Here is a 23,661-nt window from a genome sequence, read left to right as displayed (position 1 = left end):
TCCCCAAACTCCTATTGCCTTTGTTTTCAAAAAGAGTCAGTTTAATTTTTCCAAGCAGGCTTTTATTTTCGTGTGGCCTCAGGCTTCTTCCTATGTGGTGAAAACTCAGGTTTTTAGAATGGTTGGAGGAGAGATAGAACCATCAAAATATTAAAAACAACATTCTGGCACTATCTGCTAAAAGCTCTGAAGTTTTTGCTGGAATGTGTCTATCCTGAGTCACATTTTTCCTATCTAGTTTTCCAGACAGCACCCTCCTGAGTTACCAATATTCATTTATTCTAAGTCATGCAATAATCATTAAAATCATCATGCCAACCTACAGTATGTTTTTATAATTTACTTTATATATTTTAATACAAATATAAACTATTAATAATCAATAAATATGGGATGAAGTACCAAGCAATAGCACCTATGTCACAGTTATGGTAAGGACTCTGTCAAAATCTCTCTTCAGTGCCAAATGAGACTATTGTAAGCAAGCCCTGAGAAGAGCAACTATGTCAAAATCAGAAGTCCTCCTAGCCTCTGACCCTGTCTGCCCCAGTGGCCACTAGTGGGTGCCTCAGGAATAGTATAAAATAATATAATATATGGTATAGGCAAATATGCTCACTTCCTTGGGTGCTTCTGAGATTTTGCTCCTCATCAGTTTATGTCTCCGGGTCTTGGAGTTTTGTTATGAAATACTGCTTGCACTTTTGTCTTCACAAAGTTGTAGTTTGGTTTTGGAAAAATAGAGATGACTCTCAGGTGTGTTTACAGTTTCAAGGCCAAAGCACATTGTTATAAGTTATGTCCCAAGGTAATAGGGCATTTATATCAGGTATAGGAGTAATTCCAGATGTTCAGGGTGATCCAGCTTTAAGGGAGATAGTCTTGCCGAGCAGTATAGGTTCAGAGGCTGCAGCTGCACATACATGACCTTTGAGAGGKGGCTGAAAGAGCAACTTTGTAGTCTGTCTTCTAAAGTGCTCACATGCTTTGTGCACAGGGCAGCCTCCCCAGATCTCCAGAGCAGGGGGGCCCAGTGGCACCCATCGCTGCCCACCAGCATGCCAGCCCTGTCATTCCACAACCACATGAAACTGGCACAGACCCTGAAAGCTGCAGTCCCACCTAATCTGTCTCAGGTTGTTCCTTCCTCTCTTCTGCCACCCGTGTGCCTGCCCATGTGTCCATGCAGCTGTGAAATGATTTAGTTCAGGGGTAAACTTGGGTCAAGCCAATTTTTTTCAAGCCAGGCTGGTGGTAATCCAGATATCCAGTTCATCATCAGCTTCAAGGAGAGTTGTGCTGGCGTGAGGAAAGGCATGCACAGAAGCAGGATGAAGCTGCTGAGGACAGTGCTGCCTTTCTGTGGCTGCAAGTGAAACCATGCCGTAAGACTGGCACCCTGCATGCTTTGGGGCAACCTCCAACTGCTCTGTGACCACACTTGCACGTTTACTGGCTGCAGTGGTGGTGAATTTGGTCTCTGTCAGATCTGCAGAATGCAAGGGAGGGATTGTATTAGGTGCTAAGGAAGGTGGGTCTTGGAAGTATTTGGTTTTCAAAGCTGGGGATTCCTTATACTCATCAGAAGTTGGAGCAGTGGGAGCTGAAATGTAACAAAGCAGGGCTAGCACCTTTCTGAGACACTGGAAGAGGAAAGGAAGGAGGAATCGTAGTTCTTTGATCTTAGTAGTAGAAAGTCACTGTTATTCTAGAAAATGCTTCTACTTTCCCTAAAAGCTTTGAAATAGTGATTGAGAGTCTTTTCTGCTTTGAAGTGAAGATACAAAATCTCCTGTGATTGCAAAGCAAAGAAGTCCATAGTAGTATTATGAACATTTTTCCTTTTTTTACTTTTTCTTTGTATTTTAGTGTAAAATTTATTTCAGAACTTACTATGAGAGTCTTAATGCAGCACAGGACTGAGCATGTACAATGCAGATTGAAAGGTATCTTTTGAACTGGAGGATCTCTTTAAATTGTGACTATCTTTGAAAACATACAGTGACTCCATGCCTTTTACAAAAAGAAAGCAGAGAAGGGAACTGCTCTCAGGGCACAGGACCAGGATTGTATAATAGTAAGCAGTAGTTTATTATAGTGATATAATCTTACAAACTTTGGGACACTGGATAATTCATGAGCATGCTAACCTTTGAAGATATAAAGTAGTCTGCTTTAAAAGACCAGTAAACTGCTCTGCAAAAGTTTCTGGCATCCTCTGAGAGATTGCAGGTAGGACTGGAAGAGGCTAGTGTTACCTTCAGAGGAGAGCTGTGGGGACAGACGAAAAACCTTACTCAAGTTCACTCTCCGTTTCTGGAGATATAAACATTCTTGAGGTCTGACTGCAGAACAATGAGAAATATGTTGGGATGAAGCTGAACCCGGAGAATGAAAGCTAACAGGATGCAGATGGTGCCAAAATTAAGTCTGACAGAATACTGATCTTTGTCTCTTATGAAAAATGAGCAAGTGAAACATCAGTCAGTTCACAGAATTGTCTTGTCAACAGATCCAGCTCTGCTGAGTGTTTTCATAATTGTGTTACACAGTCTGAGCAGCAGGAGAGAAAATTACCTGCCATATCTAGACACTTCAAAGCCAAACCAAGTGTAAGTTAGAACAGAGGTCTAAATCCCATGGACCTGTCCCTAACCACTGAATTGTCAGTGCTCACTTTTCTATAAGACAGTGAAAAGCAAGAATGAGTAAGCAGTGGGAAGACTAGGTTTTGAATAGTTATGCTGAAACTGGTGTGTTGAACTCCAAGGACATTTTTAAGTGATCTTTACTTCTTGCAATAACACTAGTTGTCATAACATCTTGTTGCCACCAGCAAWATTCAGACTTCTTCCAGAAAGAGCTGAAGTCATTGTAACAGAAAATGAATGTACTAAATCATCCATGTTTATATAATATCACCATGAGCAGGCTGGTCTTATTACAGGCTGAAGGGAGGGATCTGTGGAAAGTGTTGTGGGGACCGTGAGTAGCCAGGAAGCCCTGAGAGGTTAGCAGGGAATACAGCTGAGAAACAGTCTCAGCTATGGGGTCGAGTTATGGAGCAACAATGAGAGGACCCTAGCTAGAGGAGGTAAGGAGGAAGCAGGTCCCACTGTTAACTGCTCAACCTGTCTAGAAACCTCTACTGAGAGATAGCAGAGTGGTTCGGGGGTTCCCACAGCACTTTCTCCCTCTGTACTGACCCCACTTTTTCTAGGCATAGTCTTTTCAACATGCTACTTTGTTCCTACTTTGTTCACCATTCACTTCAGGAGAAGGGAGATCTGAGCTATCCCTTGACATGTGGGTAGTAGGGTGGATATTGTTGGGATCATGAGGATCTACCAGGATTATTACACGGGATTGGAGTGAAAAAGGGCTAAAATCCATTTTTTCTTTAGAGAAACAGTCTGTGCTTCTCTTCAATCTCCAGTCTTCTCTCTCTTTCTCCCTTGTTTTTCTTGATCAAAAGGTATGTTCAATAGCTCTGAAACTCTAGGGAAACTTCTATACACAAGAAAAAAAATCCCAGGCCCATGAAGTTAACAACAAAGTCTCATGGTAGTTTATGTAGGTCAGACTTTCATCTGCTGTCAGAGATGGTTTGAACGTCCATCTTTTCAAATCCCCTAATTTACCAAGAGAAGCTCAAAGGAAGAGGTGAAGCTGGCCAAAAGAAACAGGTTGACCTGGAGTAGGAAATTCAAGGGGACATGTTCACATTTAATCTAGCATAAATCTATGCTTCTGCCACAAGGAACAACCCCACCTTAAACAACAAATGTCAAAGGCAGGGAGGAGGGAGGAGAATTATTTGGAATAATGAATACCAGGATGTAAACTGGAGGGGAAATAACACTGACCATCATGTAAACCTTGGACAACAATATCCATTGGGCTGTGAAACAGTGTCTGATAGACTATGCCTCATGATTTGGGAACTTTTTCAAGAGGAGCTTTTCAACTGTTTTTCAACTGTTTACTTTACAGATTATTTATATTGCAAAGTAAATGATAAAATTTATAATGACCTATTATTTTATGTGATGCTGCAAGATAACTGTGAGATGCCATTTCATGTTGCTGTAGAAGGGCAATACTTTTATAAGGTTGATTCCCCAAGATAGAATATGCCAGTTCAGATTAATTTATCTGAAAACAGATTGCTCTAATATAGTCAAAATAATATTTCTTTTCTATGTCAAACTTTGTCCTAATTCTGTGTTCATTCTCAGGGCTCCCTGCAGTGCACTTTAAAAGTGAAGGTGTGGGTCTTGGAGGAATTTTCTCAACACAGGAAGGAAATATAATCAGGCTAGGATTTAATTTAACTTCCTAGGGAGTCTTTATCCCACCATGACCTCTGTATTATCAAGTGAAATAAAGTACAGTATGTGCTTACCAGTTAAAGCAGACAAGGGCTCCTTGGTCAACATCACTGGGCAACAGCACTGATTGCTCATCTTGACATGTTTCTCCTTGCAACTCTGTAATTTTCCAGTTACTGAAATACTACCAGGCTTCCATCAGGCAGGTTGAGTTAGGACTCAGGCTCCAGAAAGGCAGAGAAAAAGAAGCGATCAGCTCCATTTTCCTATACTTGAAGCTATTCTGGAACTGGGGAGTTTGAGCTGCTTGAGCGTGATGGGCTCAAGTGCAGCAAACAGTACTGAATTTGAGAAATGCCAACACTCACTGGTTGATGTGATCCCTGAGTGGTGGCATCCTATGTCTCATTTCAAAGACTGGTCTTTATCCATGTGCATCTATAAATTTATGTATGGATAGCAGATGAACAGCCTGATTTCTCCTCTCCCTGCTCCTCTGCAAGAACAGAGCTCTAGGTGCTGAGGGTGAGCAAGAATCAGATCCCATGCTGCAGAACTACTTGGCTGTTTCCCAGCCATTGACTCCAGTGGGAGCTCAGTGACTACATCCTTATGTAGACATCCTCAGAGCTCTTCATAAATACCACTGTGGAAACACCACTGCTGAAAATGAACAATGGAAAGAAATTGTTTTCCCGAGTTTTGAAATACAGTTAAATGTTGAATTATGCTATGACATGACAGTTGTCTGGTTACACCCTTCTGAGTTACTCTAGGAATGCTTAAAAACAGCCTGTCCTGAGAGTCCAGTAGGTACAATCAGCAAATCACAAGCCAAAAGCAATGTGTATGCTCACCTCGTCCCCTAATTACAGACTATGGATCTCAGAGATCTGTTGGGGACCCCCTGCCACCCCTCTGCTTTCTCACATTGTTGCATATCAGCAGTTACTGTGCTGGTCTTTCTCCTTCCATGCCCGCTGACAAGGGCCATGTATTTTTCAGAGTGCTCATGACTAGAAGAACTAATGAATTCATGATTCCTAGTTATTTCTGTCCACCTTTCCCTAACACCTCTTCTCTGTAAAACCTGCTGTTCCCTCTCATGTCCCTCATTCCTTTCCAGTAGGAAAGGAATCCATGGTAGTTATTCTCACCAGATCCTGCCTCTCCCCTTCCTTCTTCCTTGGGGAGCAGCAGGCTCAGCTTTGGGTGATCTGCTCACTGTCCTCTCAAGTTTCCTGTCTGGACTTTTTAAATACTGAGACCCTTTCACTTTTTCATTTGGTTTCCCTTACAATCAGACTTTTTTCTCCTTTTCTCTGTCTTCTGTTTAGCCCAATAGCGTTTTTGCTAGGCTGGGCTAGAGAGGACTCGGTGAAATGAGGTATGAAGCAGCACATGCTGTGGATGACCAGAAGCTAGTTAATTGTCAGAGGAAAGACTGCATATCCCTTAACAAGGTTGTGTGGACATGAATTTTCCCTTTATCCAAACAGTGAGTTTCAAAAAAAGGTGTAGAAGCAAACATCTTTGAGACCTTTGCCTTTTTGATAAATTTAATAGGAATCATCTAGCAGGTAAGAGGAGAAACAGAGACAGAAAGATCAAATTGATCTCTCCTTTCTTAGAAAAACAGCTAAAAATAGTCCTGAGTGTTAATAATAGGGCAGAGTAGGACGCAGATCTGAAAGCTTTGCTTTAGGCTCTGATCTGGCCTTTCCTACTGTGGCAGGGTCTGGAATATGCCAAAGAGATTGGAGGGCTGCAGCTGCCCCTGCAATCTGCACATGTTGGTCTCTGAGTTYGGAAGCAATCATAGAATCATAGAATCAGTAAGGTTGGAAGGGACCTCTGGAGATCATCTAGTCCAACCTCCCTGCTCAGCAGGGTCACCTAGAGCATGTTAGGGTTGCATCCACGCGGGCCTTGAAGATCTCCAGAGAAGGAGACTCCATAGCCTCTCTGGGCAACCTGGTCCAGGGCTCTGTCACTCTCACAGGGAAGAAATTCCCCCTCACGGTCAGGCGGAACTGCCTGTGCTTCAATTTCTGCCCATTGCCTCTTGTCCTGTCGCAGGGGACAACTGAAAAGAGTTTGTCGCCATCCCCTTGACACCCTCCCTTCAGGTACTTGTACACAGATCAGATCAGATCCCCCCTCAGKCTTCTCTTGCCCAAGCTGAAGAGGCCCAGCTCTCGCAGCCGTTCCTCACAGGGCAGGTGCTCCAGCCCTCCGATCATCTTTGTAGCCCTACACWGGACTCTCTCCAGTAGCTCCATGTGTGTCTTGTCCTGGGGAGACTAGAACTGGACGCAATACTCCAGATGAGGCCTCACCAGGGCTGCGTAGAGGGGCAGGATCACCTCCCTGCACCTGCTGGCAATAGTCTTCCCAATGCACCCCAGGAGACCATTGGCCCTCTTGGCCACAAGAGCAATCACTCTGTTCCTGATCTTTGGCAGTTTTCTACAGCTTTGCTGTGTTGAGTCCCTTATGATCGTGGAGATTACACTGTGTGAATTTGAGTGTTTCATATGGTGAATTTTTTGTTATCATGCCTTCAAACCTGCGTCTTCTGTCTTCCTCATTGAATTTTGGTTTTCTTGGCTAAAATATATTATGACAGTCTTGARAACATTTGTGCTATTAAAGCAATCATTCATCTCATAGATTATTTTAAATTAAACCTTATACTATACTGAAATTACAGGATTCTGTAATTTCTGTCTTAAAAATCTCTGTATAGATTTSGTTAGTTGATGATTGTGCTTGGTTTCTGTTACTTCTTCATCAGTACCTCAGAGAACTGTTCAGTGTCCTACAATTTACAAAGAAAATTATATAACACAACAAAAAGTTCTTGGYTTTTATTATAAACAAATCTGTAAATACAGTGGATGAATCAACCCAGTGATCTTGTCCAATGTGATGATTAATTGTACTGTATTTAGACAAATCAGTGCATGCTAGGACATACTTTCTCTCCAAAGGCTATAGCCCACAGGCATTTAGAAGCTCACACTCTCTAAAAGAGCCAAACGATTTTTAAAGTTTGTTTTGTTACTTCGAAGCCTCTTATCCAGTTTTGGCAGAGATCAGAACCCAAAAAATCAACAATATGCGTGCRGCTGGTGGAAATGTCTCTAGAGGCTCATGTTGCTCAACCTGTCAGTTTTGTGTACACATGTTGAAAGTGAAAATAAATAAACAAGTGTGGGGCTTTGCTGAAACCTCTTTTTACTGCGTCTGTGGCACGAACCAGCCTTGCATCCACAGAGTGCTGAGTCCTCCTGCATATTTCTGGCAAAACAGTGACAATTTTTCACAGCATATAACAAAAGCTGGGGCCATCAGCAGATCCCTTGCTAATGCATGTCCTCTTTGCAGCTATGGGCAGCCTACGGGTCAGCTGGACTGGGACATATTTTTACCAGACTCAAAAGAGCACAGAGTGACTGGCATCAGCAGTCAGCATCCTTTCGCAGTGACAAGTCAACTTGTCTTTTTCATTCTGAGTTTAAAGATAATTTTTCAGGTGAACTTCGACATTACTGTGAAACAATCTTGCTCTTACCAGCAAAACCAAGCCTTTAGGTAAAGCAACGTTTGTGATCAGTGCAGAAGGTCAGCTTGCACTGTACCCGTCAAAGTCCTGCCCTTTGCTGCACATGGTATCTCAGTGTAGGTTTCTGACCACTGTCTCACAGCTTTTTCAGAGTGCTCAGCAGCAACCCTCTGCAGGCTCAGATATTGGCTAAGATCTGACTCATCATTTTGGTTTGTTTTTGTTTTTTTGTTTTTAAGTAATGACGTCCCATGGATTTCCTACACATTCTGAGCAAAGTCCTGACCTTATTAAGTCAAAAGAACTAGGAACTTAAATGTGGACAGGATTTCGTCATGCTCAGGTTTTGAGTTGAGATGCTTAACCTTTACTGCTGAACATTTTTGTTCTGAGAATGAGCCTTTCCTATATGGACAGAAGCATTGAATTATAATGCCCGCCAATTTGATTTAAGACACAGTAGTGTAAGTACATTCATTTTCCTTAATGCTACCCTACCCGGTACTCTGTCCTCTCCTCACGTGTAGAGCAAGTTCTCATAGCACGCAGACTAGAAGTTAGGGAATGGAAAGAAAACAAAAGCCTGATTTTTGTTGTCGTATTCCTGATTTAGTCTTGCAAATCATTGCAGACTGGTAAGGTAGCACACACACATGGAGCCAGGCTGATTGCAAGGGGCTCTCTCCTGTCCTGGTTGGCAAGCAATGAGAAAGTATTTAGAGCATCAGGGACCTCAGCTGCCATTTTCATCTACTTCCCTTTGTCATTCCCTGTACACGGGAACAAGTTGCTGTATAAGATGAAGGCTGGTAGGCAATTAAAATATCTTTGATATATCTTTTTTGAAGTGCAGTAACTTAGGCTGATGGACTGATTTCTGTGCATAAAGCACATGGAATTTTCAGCTGAATTTTTGTATTCTTCATGCTAGATACCAAAGACTGACCACTACAATATATGCAAATATTGGATAATACCATACAAATACCTCCTTTCTTCACTGAACAAGCATCTTTGTCTTCTGGGAGTAGTCCTCACAGAGGAGTGAGGGAGGGGAAGAAAAGTGAAACTGGGTTGGGTGAGTGTTTGTTGTGCTTTTCAACACCTGACAAGTTATGATCCACCAAGGGAAATTCGTATGGAGCAAGGACTAGAGTCCTTTGTCTTCATGCTAGTGTACAAATCAGTGGACGAGTGCTGTCTTCTGTTTCGCTCTTCTGTGACTATCAGCCAGGTTGGTAAAGCTCGTGGATATACGTGCTGTCGCCTGTCATTCGCGCCTGGTAAGTGTAGAGAGGTGTCTGGATGTAACTAGGCAACTGAAGTTTGGGGTTTGCTACCACAAACTATAGCACAAAGGAAGACTGTAAAAAGACCGCAGCACTGTGGTCARAGAAGTTTTCTTGGAGCCCGATAAAGCAAACGTAGAGGCTAAGGCATTGTTTGCATTGGATTCCTGTTTGGTTGTATGCCAGAAGAAACAGCAGGCTAGGAAAGTGGGTAGAGACAGCACCAAGGAGAGTTGCAAACACAGCCACAGAAGTCCTGGTAATTGTGACACCAAGGAGAAGCTGTTAGCGAGAGAGAGACTTTTGGTTAGGAAGGAAGTGACAAGAAATTGGGGCTGTGAGGAATGAAATTACATAATCTTTCCTTGTTCCCCTGTGTGTTTGGGGAGATGAGGTTTTACACATTCACAGTAAATGAACACCAGTGCTCTAGAGATACTTGTCTCCATCATACATTGTTTCTTCTAATGGAAGTAGTTCACAAGGCAGCATTGCTAACCACGGAGATCAGAAAGGGGAACACTATTTTAGCTTTTTGGAGAAGCAGCTTCTCATTGAATGAAAGAATACAAGAATATTTTTGTTTGCTAACAACTGAGACGTGTTAAGACTTGTTCCTTCGCAATTGCTGGCAAGAAACGAACATTATTCCTAAAAGCCATTGCCATCATCTGTCATTTCCCACTCTGGGGATCTCCGCCTCAGTCTCCCTTGTCTCTGAATTCTTTCTAATATGAGTGTTGCAGTTCTGRGATTGTCTTCATTTTGGATCTTTTATAATGCCATCAGCATGGTCAAGATTTAGCAGGTACTGAGCACAAACACAGGATTTTTCCAGTGGTTCACATGATAAGTTGTGTAGCTTGGTAACTTATTCCTGGAACACTTCCATGAATTCGACTGGAACAAAACCAGAAAGAAAAAGAAAATGGCCCTGGCTTAGGGATGGGAAACAGTCTCATGGGGTCTAAGTGAACATATCCAAACCCTTTGGCAGATTCTGCAGTCATGATTGCAATCTCCCAGATCCTGCAGTTCATTTCAGACAGACTGACTGAATTGCTGAAATCCACACAGAAATCCTGGGCCAGTGACAAACTAAGAAGCTTTAACACTCCTCGAAATTCCCTGGATCCTTATAGRCATGCTAACTGGCACATAAAAATCTAGTCTAACTTCCACCGTAACTGAAGAAGTCTGTAATGAAACCAGTGATTTTAAAGAGATGGATAGGAGGCTGAAGCTCTGAAACCCCTGATGAGTGCAGGTTGGAGCACTCCCCCCTCCGTGTTACCACCTGCAAAGTAACAGCTCTCAAGGTTATTGTTTAGCCAGAAGTGGTGGCACGGTTTGTACATCCTGGCTTGACATTGGTAGGRTAGTTAATTTTTACTAAGCTCTATTTCTTGTGAGTATTTTTATGCCTTTGTTTGTGTGTTTGGTACAGCTAACTGTGAACGTAGATTCTTCTCTGTGAGGAGTAAAAATACACAATTGTCAAATCTGGTTGTGCCATTAGGGTGTTACTTGTTCGTCTGAAATGTTCATCTGCTTGATCAGGGAGGTTGGACGAGATGATCTCCAGAGGTCCCCTCCAACCTCARCCATCCTGTGATTCTGTGAATTAAGCCACCTGCTTTTGCCTGGAGTAAAGTAGGGAACTGTTTTCCATCTAAACTCCTCCATATGTGTGACAGTAGAGATAAGGTGCTAGGACTGGGGACCTTGTCCATGGCATGGCTTGATCAGAGAGCRGATGTGTGTCCATAGCCATTCTCTTTTCAGAAAAGGATCCACAGAAATTACCTTATTCAACGGGAGATAAACATCAAGTAAACTAATATTAAATTAATATCGGATAAAAATAATGTTAAAGGTATCAAAAAATCAGTGAGGGATGTCTCTTTTGGCTTATTTATCAGCTGTCAACATGAATTTGGCTATTTTAACCCAAGCCAGTCTGTTCTCAGGCAAAACCTATAGYGGTAGTAGTAGTAAGTGTCCTTTTCCTAAGCAACATAATGAGAGCTGTCGTCAGATTWTAGAAGACCCAGGCTGAAATCTCTCTTCTCAGACATCTGGAGCAGGGTTTGGAAAGCAGCCCACTGCCCTCCCAAGACAGCACTCGGAGCCAGGAGCTCTTTTGACAGAGTGGGTATTCATCCTTTCTTGTTTATATGAAACAACTAGATATTCACCAAGCCACAGGACAGGTGATGGGTATAGAGCTGGATTTCAGTTTCTGCTGCAAGCACTGGATGTCTCTCACAGGTTAAATAGCTCATGGGTTCCTCTCAGCACTAAAGACATCTGAGTAGATGAAGCATGTTTTTAGACTCTCGAGTAATAAGCATCTCTATTATATTCAGAAAATACTACATTAAAGTGGTAACATTCTTTTTATAAAYATGTTGTAACTTGAAATATCTGCAATGATATTAATAATTTATGCTTTTAATCCCTGCTTATTGAGTTATTTCTGAAGGTAGAAGGCAGGAGTACAACAATTCCTTTTTATGGAGATTAATGACTGTGAATAATGCCTTTGAGGTAGGCCATGTGTGTGTGATTAACTTGTTGGTTACTGGACGCAGTTTTAAAAAATTACACTGAATAAATGGACCAGTACTTTCCTTTTCTTGCAGTTCTGATCTTTCTATGTGATTGAGACTTGRTTAGTGTAGAAGCCATCACTGTTTTATTTTTCTTGTTTTCAAAGTTGGGCTTTTTCATTAAGATCCCGCAGTTGACTGTGGGAAGATATTTGCCCTCCTAGAAGAGTTATATGAGGGATGTCCTCACCGGAGAGCAAAACTAGATATTGTTGACTTGTTCATTACTAGTATGGACTTACAATGGAAGTTGTTCTCAAACGCCTCTAAAAATGAGCTTTTTTCTAGCTAACATTTCACATTAGAACCCTCAACCATGAYCAGATCTGAACTTACTGGAGCTGAGCAACAATAGGGACATGTAAGCATCAAACACGTATTTCTCTGGTGTTCCAGCTGCTTTCTGACACAATAGTWGTCATTGGTGTAGCTCCTGCATAACTGCGGAATTTCTGATCAGATAACAAGGCAAGGAAAATGAGTGCCTCAGCCTCCCAGGAGGAGTCAAGTTAGTCTTTGATTTGTGCTGATTAGAGGATACTATAAACAGCATAAACAGTTTAATATGAAACACATATGGAAGAGGCTGCTGCTTTGGGGTCAACCCTGCTAAAATGGAGCTTAAAATGCCAAAATATCTAAGCAGAAATTAATCAATGTAAGTAATATTATCCTGGAWTTGGAAGTATCTATGGTAAGGATGCTATTTTGGATTATAACAGYGAAGAGGAGAAAATAAGCTGCTGGTCTAAAACACATTCCAAGTATACTGTCTTCCAGATCCTAATTTTATTAAAAAGATGGCATTTCTTTAAACAGTGATAACCTTTGATTTGAGAAGAGTTTAGCCTTAATGTGATCAGGTACACTGTTGTTGCTGCAAATACCTGACGCTGAMGTTTCATCCAAACATTTAATTTTCTGTTTTACTTTTCATATTTCTGGGTGTTTTTCATTAGGTGAATGCAGGTGTCAAAAATCTGGGRTCAGATAATCAGGTAGAAAAGAGTGTTTTAAAGGCAAGTTTTGAATGGTCAAGGCAAATGCAATAGCAAATATTGATCCAAATGCTTATATTACAAGGGGCACACATGGGGAATGCTTTGCACTAGTCATCACTGATTTTAATGCCAAGTGAGGTGCRTGGAGTTACTGAATGAAGTTGTATACACATATCAAGCCCATATGACGAGCAGCCAGTGTCTYCATATCTGTAGCCCTAAGGCCGCAGCTACTTGTAGAGCTCAGACTAGATGAACAGAGGGAGACAGGCTTCCCTTGAAATGTTTATAGTTCCTAGAGACAAAGAGCAAGAGAAGAKACAGTTTCAAGGAGCAAAACAGTCTTCTCTGAGATCAGCTGGCATAGATGGCAAAGACTTTACAAAGACTCAACCCTCCTCAGACCCAGACTGGTGTCCTTGCTCATGGGACTACTCTACATCATCAGGAACCTGCTCAGGTTGGATCTAACTTTAGCTCTCTAAAGTATAGTTGTTAATATCAAAAGAAGTTGTCTAGATTCACTGTGTAATTTGTTTCTGGAACGTAATTAATCTCATTCTGAGTAGACCTCCAAACTCTCTGAAGGGCTTAGAAACATTCAAAGTTCTTTTGACTAGAGAGGGATGACTAGTTCTGAAGTAGCTGTCTTTATGATTAACATCATTACCTGGATGAGAAGAATCACACATTCATTGTTTGAGCTACCAGCAATAAGCTTTTTGTGAAAGAGCTATAAGGAGATTTTAAGTAAAATCATCATCGTCCTCTACATTTAGCAGAATTATTTTAACAAGAAAGTTCTTTGGGGATAAGTCTAAGCTTGCTCCCCAAAACAAAGAAATTTCACAAAGGTGGAATGTGCAATACCTGACTGTTGAATGAAGCTGCCGAAGAATCTTGAGGCTTAGTGTTGTGAAACGAAAATTGAACTTGTATTAGCTATCCCCAGATGCCTCATTTACATGCCAGTGAATAGCCTGTGTTTCTGCTCAGTAGCTTATTTCCCTGCATTTTCAAGTTTTACTTGTTTTATTTTATCTTAGAGTTGCTGATTTTATTACAAGATTTCTTTTTCTTTCTTAGGGGGTTGTTTATCACCATTCATGACAAAGGACATATTGCAACAATGCTAAATTCTTGGCCTGAAGAAAATATTAAGGTATGTGTCATGTCCTCTGTGGATGGGGAAACTATAGGGAGTTGGGTGCAAAATGGGATATTAAATAGAACTACTTGGCATTATTACAGAATTGCTGTTTAAAAGGACAAGATATAAACATTTCCTCCCTCAAAAAGTTTCCAGGCCAGCAATTGCACCCCAGAGACTCTAAAATGGATCCACTGAAAAAATCTTTATCAAAAGTAGCAGGACCTTGGTGCATAAGAAGAGTGTGCATTGTAACACATTTTTGCAGGATGGGGCCCTGGCCAAGACTTGAAATATGGATATTGAAGAATTCTGTGGCTATTTGCCACTATCTAACTTTTTAAAATATACTAAACCTCTTAAGATATCTGCGTAGTTAACTTGCTTGTGGGATTCATTCCCAAATCCAATGAGTCATGCAGCCTCCAGAACACCGTCAACTTTCCAGATAATGTTTGATAGCAGCCGAAAAAGCTACTTACTCTCCACCCGAAAAGCAATCTTTTGAAGTGTTTTTCACTAGAGCTCAGGGGCAGGCAAGTCCATGGCATGAAATAAAGTCAACAGTAAAGACAGGTCATGCCAATCACCTCCTTCCTCAATTTGAAAATATGGGTGCTTGGGATTCCCTTGACTGTGGACAGAACTTCAATCTCATATCCATCGTCTGTTTCTCCCAGAAACAAAGCTGAGCAAACCTTCCAAACGTTTTCCATTTCTAAGAAAAAGAAACAGTATTTAAAGTGTTTCCAGAAGAAGTAATCATATTCCTATAACCTTGCCTTTGGAACTGGGGAGAACGAATGCAGACTAGATATTTTGTCCTTACTCTGTCCAAAGATCTCAGTATTTCTGGTTCTTTCTGACTCAGGATTGTTAGCACAACTCTTATGGTGAGAGAGATGGTTTTGCAGTTAGGGGAGCTGGCATAGGAAGGTTAAACGCTTGTTGAGACAGCCCCCTCTGGCATCCAAAACAGACGATAGGAAGTGCAGTGATCCGTGGAAGAGATTCAGACTATCTACTTTCCTAATCTGCCAGACCACAGAGGCAACTAATTCCATCAGTATTTCTGTTTTGAACTGCATGTTTCTATATATGTTTGTACACAGAATTCTCCTCGTCTGAACTGATAGCACTTGAGCACTGTTGTGATTTTGAGATAAGTAGGGAGGCGCCCTGAACTGCRCCTAAGAGGACCTTAGTTTTTCAGGCAGGCTCAGAACACATGGACCTCTAACAGCAGTATTCTGTTAAAGGCAGTGGAGAAATACGTGGAGATGCTGCCCCACATTTTGCCTCATGGCAACAGCACCTGCCATGGAAGTGGGAAACCTGTGTCAGAGGCTTGGATCCTATTCCTGGGAGGGCTGGAAGAGTGCTCTGCTGAAGTTAGCAAAGCCTCAGCCAAGCTCTGATCTGACCGCTCTGAAAGAATCACAGTGCTAGAAATAGAATAAGCTAGGAGGAGGCCATTTCTGATCTTATTCATGTGGCAGCCTGTTTTTGTGTTTCTATTCCAAGGTTGCTAATGAATCTTGCCATGAAGAGACATTGGATAAAATGCACACAGTCCTAATCTTGCTTATTTTCTCTCTCATTCCTCAATCTTTTTCTTTTTTCTACGTTGTGACCCATCTACCGCAGGAGGGACACAGGGGTTCACACAGGATAGCTTTGTGGTGCGGCATTGTCCTGGGGAATGGGAGCTGTGGGTTCAAAACACCTCAGGTTGGTGGGAGTCCAGAAGCTGTATCTCTGGTTCATCGACAAGTAYGCTACACTGCAGGCCGTGGAATGGGCCTGCCTACCCTCCCTCTCTCAATAGGATGCTTATCCTGAGAAGTGCATGCAGTATTTTGAATCTCAGGCAGATAGAGATATTCAGACTTGTCCTTGAACATACTGTTTTCTGTTGGTGAGCTCAAGGCAGAGCCTCAGTTCCTCCTAGAAAGCTTGACCTTGTATGATCAATATAGAGACATGGGGATGATAACAAAGGCACTCACCTCTCTTCGTTGCCCAGGGATCTTGGAGATGAGCTTAGGGTGCTGGATCACTCTGCTGGTCTAGATGGCTGCTCCTTAGGCATTGCAATACTGAGCTGCTCACCTACAGCATGTGACTGAAGACAGCCTATGGTCCAGATTCATCTCAGTTTATGTTAGCTGTCTAAAGACTCAGTGCCTAATCTCATCTTGTTAATGCTGCTGTAATGATCAGTAAAGAGGAAGATGAGCATCTTCAAAGAGAACTAACAYCTTTCATCCCTTACCAAAACAGGTGTTGGATGAAGAAGACAATCTATGGAGATTTCCGTCCCTCCCCATCAACTATCAAAGAAGTTTAGAAATTATCTAGGTAATTGGCTTAAACTACAAACCTAACTTTTAGGCAAAGACTTGACCAGAGTCAAGAAAGTTTGTAGTACTGAAGGAGGTAAACAGGTTCCTAACTGTTAAACCAGTGGTTCAGTTAGAAAGATTTCTCTCCTCAGACAGAGCTTCCCTTGCACACAGGCCTCAGGTTGCCTGCTCTTCAGCAGCCACTCATACCAAGGCAACTGCTTCCACCCCGTGTGTCCTTCACAACAATGTCCTGTTTGTTGAGTGTTGATCATGTGGTGGTAATTGATTAAAAATGTTATTTTAATGTGCTTGTCAGTCAGTTACCCACCAAAACTTGACTTTTTATTTTTTGAATCCAAAGAACTATAAACAAATATGAATCAAACTTCCTCCCTCCAATACACACAGTAGCAAATGTCTTTCTTGCTGTATTTTCTGATTTCCTGTATTTTTTTAAGTGTCCTGTACCTTGAAGAGCTTTGGTACCTATACAGCACAACACTTTTTAAGACTGAAGAAAGGTACTTTCTCTGATGGGTTTACAAGTCCTGTTGAGAAGTTTTCAAGCTGTACTTAACTCTTTTTTTCCAAAAATATCCTCTACATAGTTAGAATTTTGACTTTTTTGTATCAACATCAGGATAGACCAGTCTCAGTGTATGCACTCACTATTTTCCATATTCCAATTATTGCCTTCCAGTCCCAATTGCATCCTCTGGGTGTGGAAAAGAAATGAGGGCACACCCAGAAACAGATGGAGTCCACTCAAAAAAAGAGACTTTCCCATCACTGACTAATACTTCTCATTGACTCAGAAAGAAAAACAAATCAGAAAGTGTCCCAAAGTGAAAGAGAGTAAGAGTATTACTGTCATGGTTATGAATCTCCCCCAGAAGGGCTTCTAGCCTAAGCATAAGTGTATAGTCCTTTTAGTTTAAACAGGTTTTTCATTGAAGGTTCACTTTGAGGCAATTCTAACTCCTAGAGACAAGAAACTGGCAACAGTACAACAACAAATACTCTAAATAGAGCAGGACTGTTTCAAAATAATCCCTGTTACATATAGATTGTCACTATTATTATGTGCATTACAAGCCTGGAATATATCATATACATTCCCGCCCTAAAACTACCAGAGGTTTTTTTTTTGTTTTTTGCTAAAAGGCAAAATAGATGTAAAAGGAAAAATAAGTGCACRTGTGCCATGTCTATCTTTTATTTCTCCTCAGGCTTAATCCTGAACTAGCTAATGTAGTGTAATGTAATGTAACTCTTTTCTCTCATTACAAACAATAGATTAAATTAAGGCATAAAATGTCCTTGGGAGATATATTGGAGACGTGTATAGTTTATRTTGAATAAAAGCATCTGACTGTTGATCATGAAGCCATAGTGCAAAAGTTTAAGTCCTTTCACGGTTTCTCCCTTTAATCATCTGAAATAGGCAGGAAAGGACACTGAAATAGGAAAATGGAGAAGTTCCTGGAGAAAACCCATTTCTAAACAAGGAAATGGTTCTCCATCCTACCAATAAAATGACCTGTCTTTATTGTCTCCCACAAAAAAAAAGTACATCTGGTGAAATGTGCTGGTGTGCTTCTAATCCCTCATTCTCTTTATTTCCTACTGAAGCACATCTATGCATGTGTGTATCCTAAGTTTGGCGTTAACTTTGCAGATGAGCAAATAAAGAACTTTTCCACTGTCTTTTCCTTTGAAATCCAAGCTAGACTGTGCTTTTGAGTCACCCGCAGTCCAGTAATCCATTTGATGTGAGCGCTTTGTTCTCTGAAGTGCCGTGACAGCATTGAAAGTTGAGGTTTGTTATTGTATTTACAGCTTTTCTCCCCCAGTGGGAGTGGGCTCTGATATCTTCCTGTTCTTACTGGGTTGCAGAGCTGCCCACAAGAGTGCCTGACCCTGGGGACAAAACTGACATACATAGTAGTTAACCTAAAATATGTGAACCTTAGTCAGAGCTTCTTGTTCCTTCTAAAGTCTGGATGATGTGAAGTGTAGGTTGCATAGCTCARCTTTGGACTTCTAATTTGAACACTGTTAAGCAGGCTTTTATTTCTTGTCACAAGGAAAAGATACAGTAAAGACAAAAGCAGAAAGATGTAGAACAGAGATTTGGGTGTGGTAGCAATTGCTGAAATGCAGAAGGCCAATTGTACAGAGTTAAATGACAATTGTTTAACTCCCAGTTAGGTGGGGRAAAAGTTTAATATTAAAGTTTAATATTAAATATGTAGTGTAGGAGAGCTCCCCACTAACTGGAGATATCTATGGCCCCTTAGGGTGAACAAGGTTCCCTTAGCCCCCTTTATAGTCAATAGAGTGAAACAGATACTTCTGAGTCAGGGTGAATCTGATCTGTTTTAGGTCTGTTTAGGTTTAGGTTTCATCTCAACATAGAGATGAGTGGAGTTGTGCCTTAATAGTTTCTCCTTTTCTCTACTGATTGTAAAGGGAGTGCAGGATTACTTGCTCAGATGAAGACACTTGCAGCGTAAATGGCTCTGGTGAGAAGAGTCCTAACTCTTAAGAGGCTTTAAATGACCTTGTCTGGATGAGAGGAGAGTGCATGGACATATGCCTCCAGTGGGTTAGTACGGCCCCTTTGCAGCCCATGCTGCTAGCAGTGCAAATGACTTCTTTCTGCCTGTCTTGCAATCACAAGACATCTGCTAAGTAACCATTGACCAATTCCCCTTCTACTCTTTTTGCTTCTATTCCTTTCTTCTGTCCCTCTGAATGTCTCTCTTCTTTCTTTATTCCTCTCCCCATTTTGGGTCATGTCTCTTGCRTACTCGGTGAGACACCAGAGGCAAGAGGACCCAGCTTTGCTTTAATTTTCTGATGTTGGCCATTTCACAATTAAACAGTGTGAAGACATGAGCTGATTTCTTCCATAAAAGCAGTTCATGATCAAAGGTGGTTTTGCACAGAGCTCTTTTTCTAGTAGTCCAGTGACAAAAGAGGAAAAATCAGRCTCAGATCTCTTCTATGCAGCTTCTGACTGTACAGCTGGGAGTGCACAAAGAGCCATGCTTGTTGGGTTCTGCTGCAACACAATTGTAATGTTGGCGAGCAGAACTGCTGTACTCCCACACTGAGTAGCTTACCTATTGGTCACGTTGTCTCCCCCAAAATGAACAGYCCTGTATCATCAATAGCTAATTAGCATGGCATCTTGTAAAAGGAACAAATACGCATTGCACAATGTAACTGGAAAATAGCATTAGTATGAAGACAGTGGAGCTGGTTTTGTTACTGGAGCCTTGGTAACACCATACAGTAGTGTCTTTTGATCCTCCTAGGCTATCGTGGTGACAGATGGAGAGAGGATTCTCGGATTAGGCGATCTAGGAAGTTATGGCATGGGTATCCCAGTGGGGAAGCTTGCTTTGTACACGGCTTGTGGAGGAGTTCACCCACAACAGTGTCTCCCTGTCCTGCTGGATGTTGGTACAGACAATGAGGTAAGACTTACAGTTTTTCATGAATCTGATGGTGGAGGAATTGTTGAGATTGATGCTTAAGGCYAGGTCCTTAAATGTGGAGGCAAAGCCAGAGACATCCAAGATCAATGGCTAGACCAGCACTACAGGGAAGTGGCCAAGTTGCATTCCTGTTTAATGATCAAGAAGCTTTTGTTYTTATGGAGAGCTGAAATAAACACTGAGTAGCCTCCTAGTCCACTGGTGAGAAGACTCAGAGCATTACTAGTTGGAGCTGATGGGTCAGCTCTATCTTTCAGCGTGGCAAGRTAAGTTAAAAGATTTCAGCCAGGAAGATCCAGATTTATTCTTCCTGTGGTAATTGTGAGGAAACAGACAGATGCCCGTGCCTGTGTGGAGGTGACGGTATTCCAGCAAAYGGAGAATCCCTGGTGGGTAGTTTGTGGATGATTAATTTCAGTGTTTTGTCAGATTGCACACTTTACTGCACATGATAAACAGACAGGAGGACTCCATCTGTTTGCAGATTTTTGCCTTATGACTGTCTCCAAAAGGCTGAAATGCAGCCTTTTAACAATGCCAGAATGGACATCTGTGAGGATGTCTTTCTTTTTTTTCTTTTTTTTTTTTTTTAATATCCTATAGTTACTTGTGATGACCAGGGCTTGTCCACAGCTGTAAAATGTACTTCTGTCTCAYGTGATCCTAAGTAGATCAAACATATTTCTTCAGAGAAATGACAAATCTGGGGTATAAAAGCTTTAAACTTGTGTATGAAGATAYATGCTTCCATGAGTGCCTGACATTCTCAGACACTCATTTGAGAGCTGAATTTTCAGCACCTCTTTCACTCAAACCCCAGGTCTCTCATACTAGACACTTGAAAAGAAAGCAAGCAAAATCAGTGGTCGTAGATGACATCTAGTATGAGATTCCCAATCATTTCTTCTGTCTCTGGTCCCAGAATTCTTGTATCCTTTTGGTACAGTGGCCAGTCCATGGAGGACCTGGGTGCAGGTGCTTCCCCATCCACTGCTGAACATGCATGACCATCTGTTTCTACCTCAGTATGCAGAGGGAAACTGCAATCCAGAGCAGCACACTGGGTGGTTTTTAGGTRTCTTCAAGGGTTGCTGGTATCAGAGGCAGGGGCTTCCAAGATCAGTCTCCGAGGTTTGGATGCTTTCATCGTGTCCARGCTCCCATGTAGTTTATGTGTCTTGAGGCTTTTCTGTAGAAGCAATTTCCAGAACTGGGATTAAGATATAAGAGTAACACAGTTTCCAGACCTGCGTTTTGACCATGAGTCTCCCTCATAATACAATTAATTAATTAATTAATTAATTAATTTAATGACTTTCTCATGTGCATAAATCCAGCCTCACCCAACCCTAAGCACACCCTAGAAGCATTCTGACCTGGATGTGAGCTCATTCTAACGTCGTCATTTTGTCAGTGCAGAAAGAGATTTCTGATAGGCATTCATCCTATTCATCTCTCCCTGTTAATATATGGTGAGCCTATGGTGACTGCTGCTAGTACGGGCAACTCAGATAGAATGGACTAAATATAGCAGTTTTATTATATTTTTAACAACATTTCCCACCTCGTCTTTCTGACAGACTAGAATACTTTCACGTATTCTTTCAGCAAAAATGTCTTTTTTTCAGAGCTTGGCATTTCCAAGCTCACCTATGAGAGAATTTTATACTCCATGAACAGGCCCCAGAGCACTTAGACCTATGTGAACAACTAGTGAATTAATACAAATGAGTCTGCTTTCTGTTTCATGCCCCTAAAGAATTAGTGTATCAAACACAAATGAAAACCTCTTTCATCTTTCCTGCTAAAGGAAAACAGCTGTGGCTAGAAAAACAAATCTAATTTTATTTCTGCCAACATTTTGAGCCCATATGGCYGCAGGACAGTAGACTGGTGGTGGGTTGTCCTCTTCTTATATTGATGATTTCAGTTCCTGAAATCAGGAAGGAACTCTAGTTCCTTTGTAGTGACTCACTGAGGTGTTGGCCCACCTATCTCCTGCCACTGTCTGTCCTGTGGTTTTCCCCRAGTTATTGCTGTTTCCATGCTGAGCCAGCCCTTTGACATACGGATCCTAACTTAACACCTGGCCCTTTTTTATATTCACAGCAGGAGCTAAAAAATAAACTGGTCTGTGGTAAGAAAATACTCTGCTGTGACAACTGCAGATAACTATTTCTGAGTGCTAGCTAAAGGGCATGGGAACTTTCTAGCAACTGATTACTGGTTCTGCTCAGCTCTGGGCTAGCTCCTAAAAGCCTAAATGATGGGTCATTTCAGGTTACTGCAGGCAAACTTCAGTGCTCAAAGCAGTGTTTCGTCAACACTCTTCAGTAAGAAATCAAGAACTGATTGAGCAGCAAACAGTCCCTGTGCAAGGTCATCTTTATTCAGTAGCAGTGAGAGAGACCCCTTAGTAGAGTGTCGTGGTAGACTATTTCTGTTCTGGGGATGCAGAGCTCCATTTCCTATTGTAGTCCAACAAACACTAAGTTCCTCTGACTGTGTCTTCACAAAAAGATGATCCATAGCACAAGTTAACTTGTCATGGATCTGGAAGAGCTGTGTAAATGCATAATGACTGAAACTAGTATGACTGAGAGAGACAAATGTTTTGGGAGGCTAGGACATAAATCTCCCTCCAGCCATGGAAGAGACACTGTCAACAGAATTCCTTTGTGTCCTAGGCTCTCCTGAATGATCCACTCTATATTGGACTGAAACACAAGAGGGTTCGTGGGAAACAATACGACGAACTGATTGATGAGTTTATGGAGGCAGTTACCAACAAGTAAGTGGGATTGTGTACATGCCTCCTCTGAGCTGCTTCTATTTAAGAACAAATGTTGCAACTCTTGAAATAAACATCAGTCTAATTGATTGTCCAAGCAAAGAAAGGTCATTTAAATGCAAGTCTCCTGGGTGGTCTACAAATGACTCTTTGTGCTTGAGCACTCGTACGTCAAGATTATTTGTATCTTCAGGGGACCAAAATGGGGCTAACTATTTATATCCATTTCCTGTCCATACAGGCCAGAGGTRTCAAGCATGTGCCCTGTAGGCTGTATCTGGCCTCCATCATGCATTTACAGGACTCATTCAGCATAGGCAGAATCTAAACTTTAATTAGTTTACATTTTGTAAAGGAAGTTTTTATCATTCACTATTGTAAAGGAAATCTAAATGGAAATAGCGTGATGTTGACTGCCTGAGTCTGCAGAAAGCTTCTGTCTCACTTACTCTGTAAAAATGCAAGCTGCCCTGCTGACATTGAAGCCTGTGGAATGAGGAGGCCAGGATTACAACCATCATCTTTCTAATCACAGGACAGACTGAGCACATATTCCCATTCTCACTGGCTGGCTGAGACAGATGATTTCTGATGTACCAGGGAGTCTTGCTAGAGACAGAGCTGGGAATTGCATCTCAGTGCTGTCTGCGCACTTCTTGTMCTGCATTTATTTCCTCCATGTGGAAAAAAAGCAGCATTTTCTGCCTTTCCTGAAGCAAAAGATAATATGGATTGGGAATGGCAGAGAGCTGCAGTCTGTGCCTGATTAATGGCTGCTGCATGTCTGTATGTTGTAGGGTCTGTTCTTTGCAGCTGAAGGAGCTGTGCTTGATCATTTCTCTTTTTTTCTGTCCCCAATGGTCTGTGTGTGTCTGTGTCTGTGTGTGTTTATGCAGAAATGAGAGGGTATAGGTGGTACGTGWGTCATCAGCAACCAGTTCATTATGTCTCCCTTGAGGTAGGAGACATAATGTCCCCTGGCTGATGGCAACACCTAGCCTTCCGCTGAGAAGCTTATCTTTATGTTTGGCCTGACTACCCAACTGACTATGTGTGGAGGGATGT

General features: G+C 41.7%; 1 protein-coding gene across 2 annotated transcripts in view; it reads left to right on the top strand.

The window, feature by feature from the left end:
* The window catches only part of LOC146590479 (NADP-dependent malic enzyme, mitochondrial-like), a 126,800-nt gene that overhangs the window by 73,864 nt on the left and 29,275 nt on the right, over positions 1-23,661 (top strand). For both annotated transcript variants that reach the window (XM_085314555.1, XM_085314554.1), the window contains exons 4-6: positions 13,888-13,963; positions 19,623-19,784; positions 22,493-22,596. In XM_085314555.1, coding sequence (XP_085170681.1) covers positions 13,888-13,963; positions 19,623-19,784; positions 22,493-22,596 — 342 coding nt within the window. The remainder of the gene's footprint in view (positions 1-13,887; positions 13,964-19,622; positions 19,785-22,492; positions 22,597-23,661) is intronic.

Source organism: Rhea americana, unplaced genomic scaffold (assembly GCF_003343005.1).
Source record: "Rhea americana isolate MKP2758 unplaced genomic scaffold, rheAme1 scaffold_407, whole genome shotgun sequence".
In the NCBI taxonomy this organism is placed as follows: domain Eukaryota; kingdom Metazoa; phylum Chordata; class Aves; order Rheiformes; family Rheidae; genus Rhea; species Rhea americana.
The sequence above is the reverse complement of the archived record's forward strand: the minus strand, read 5'-3'. Positions and strand labels throughout refer to the sequence as shown.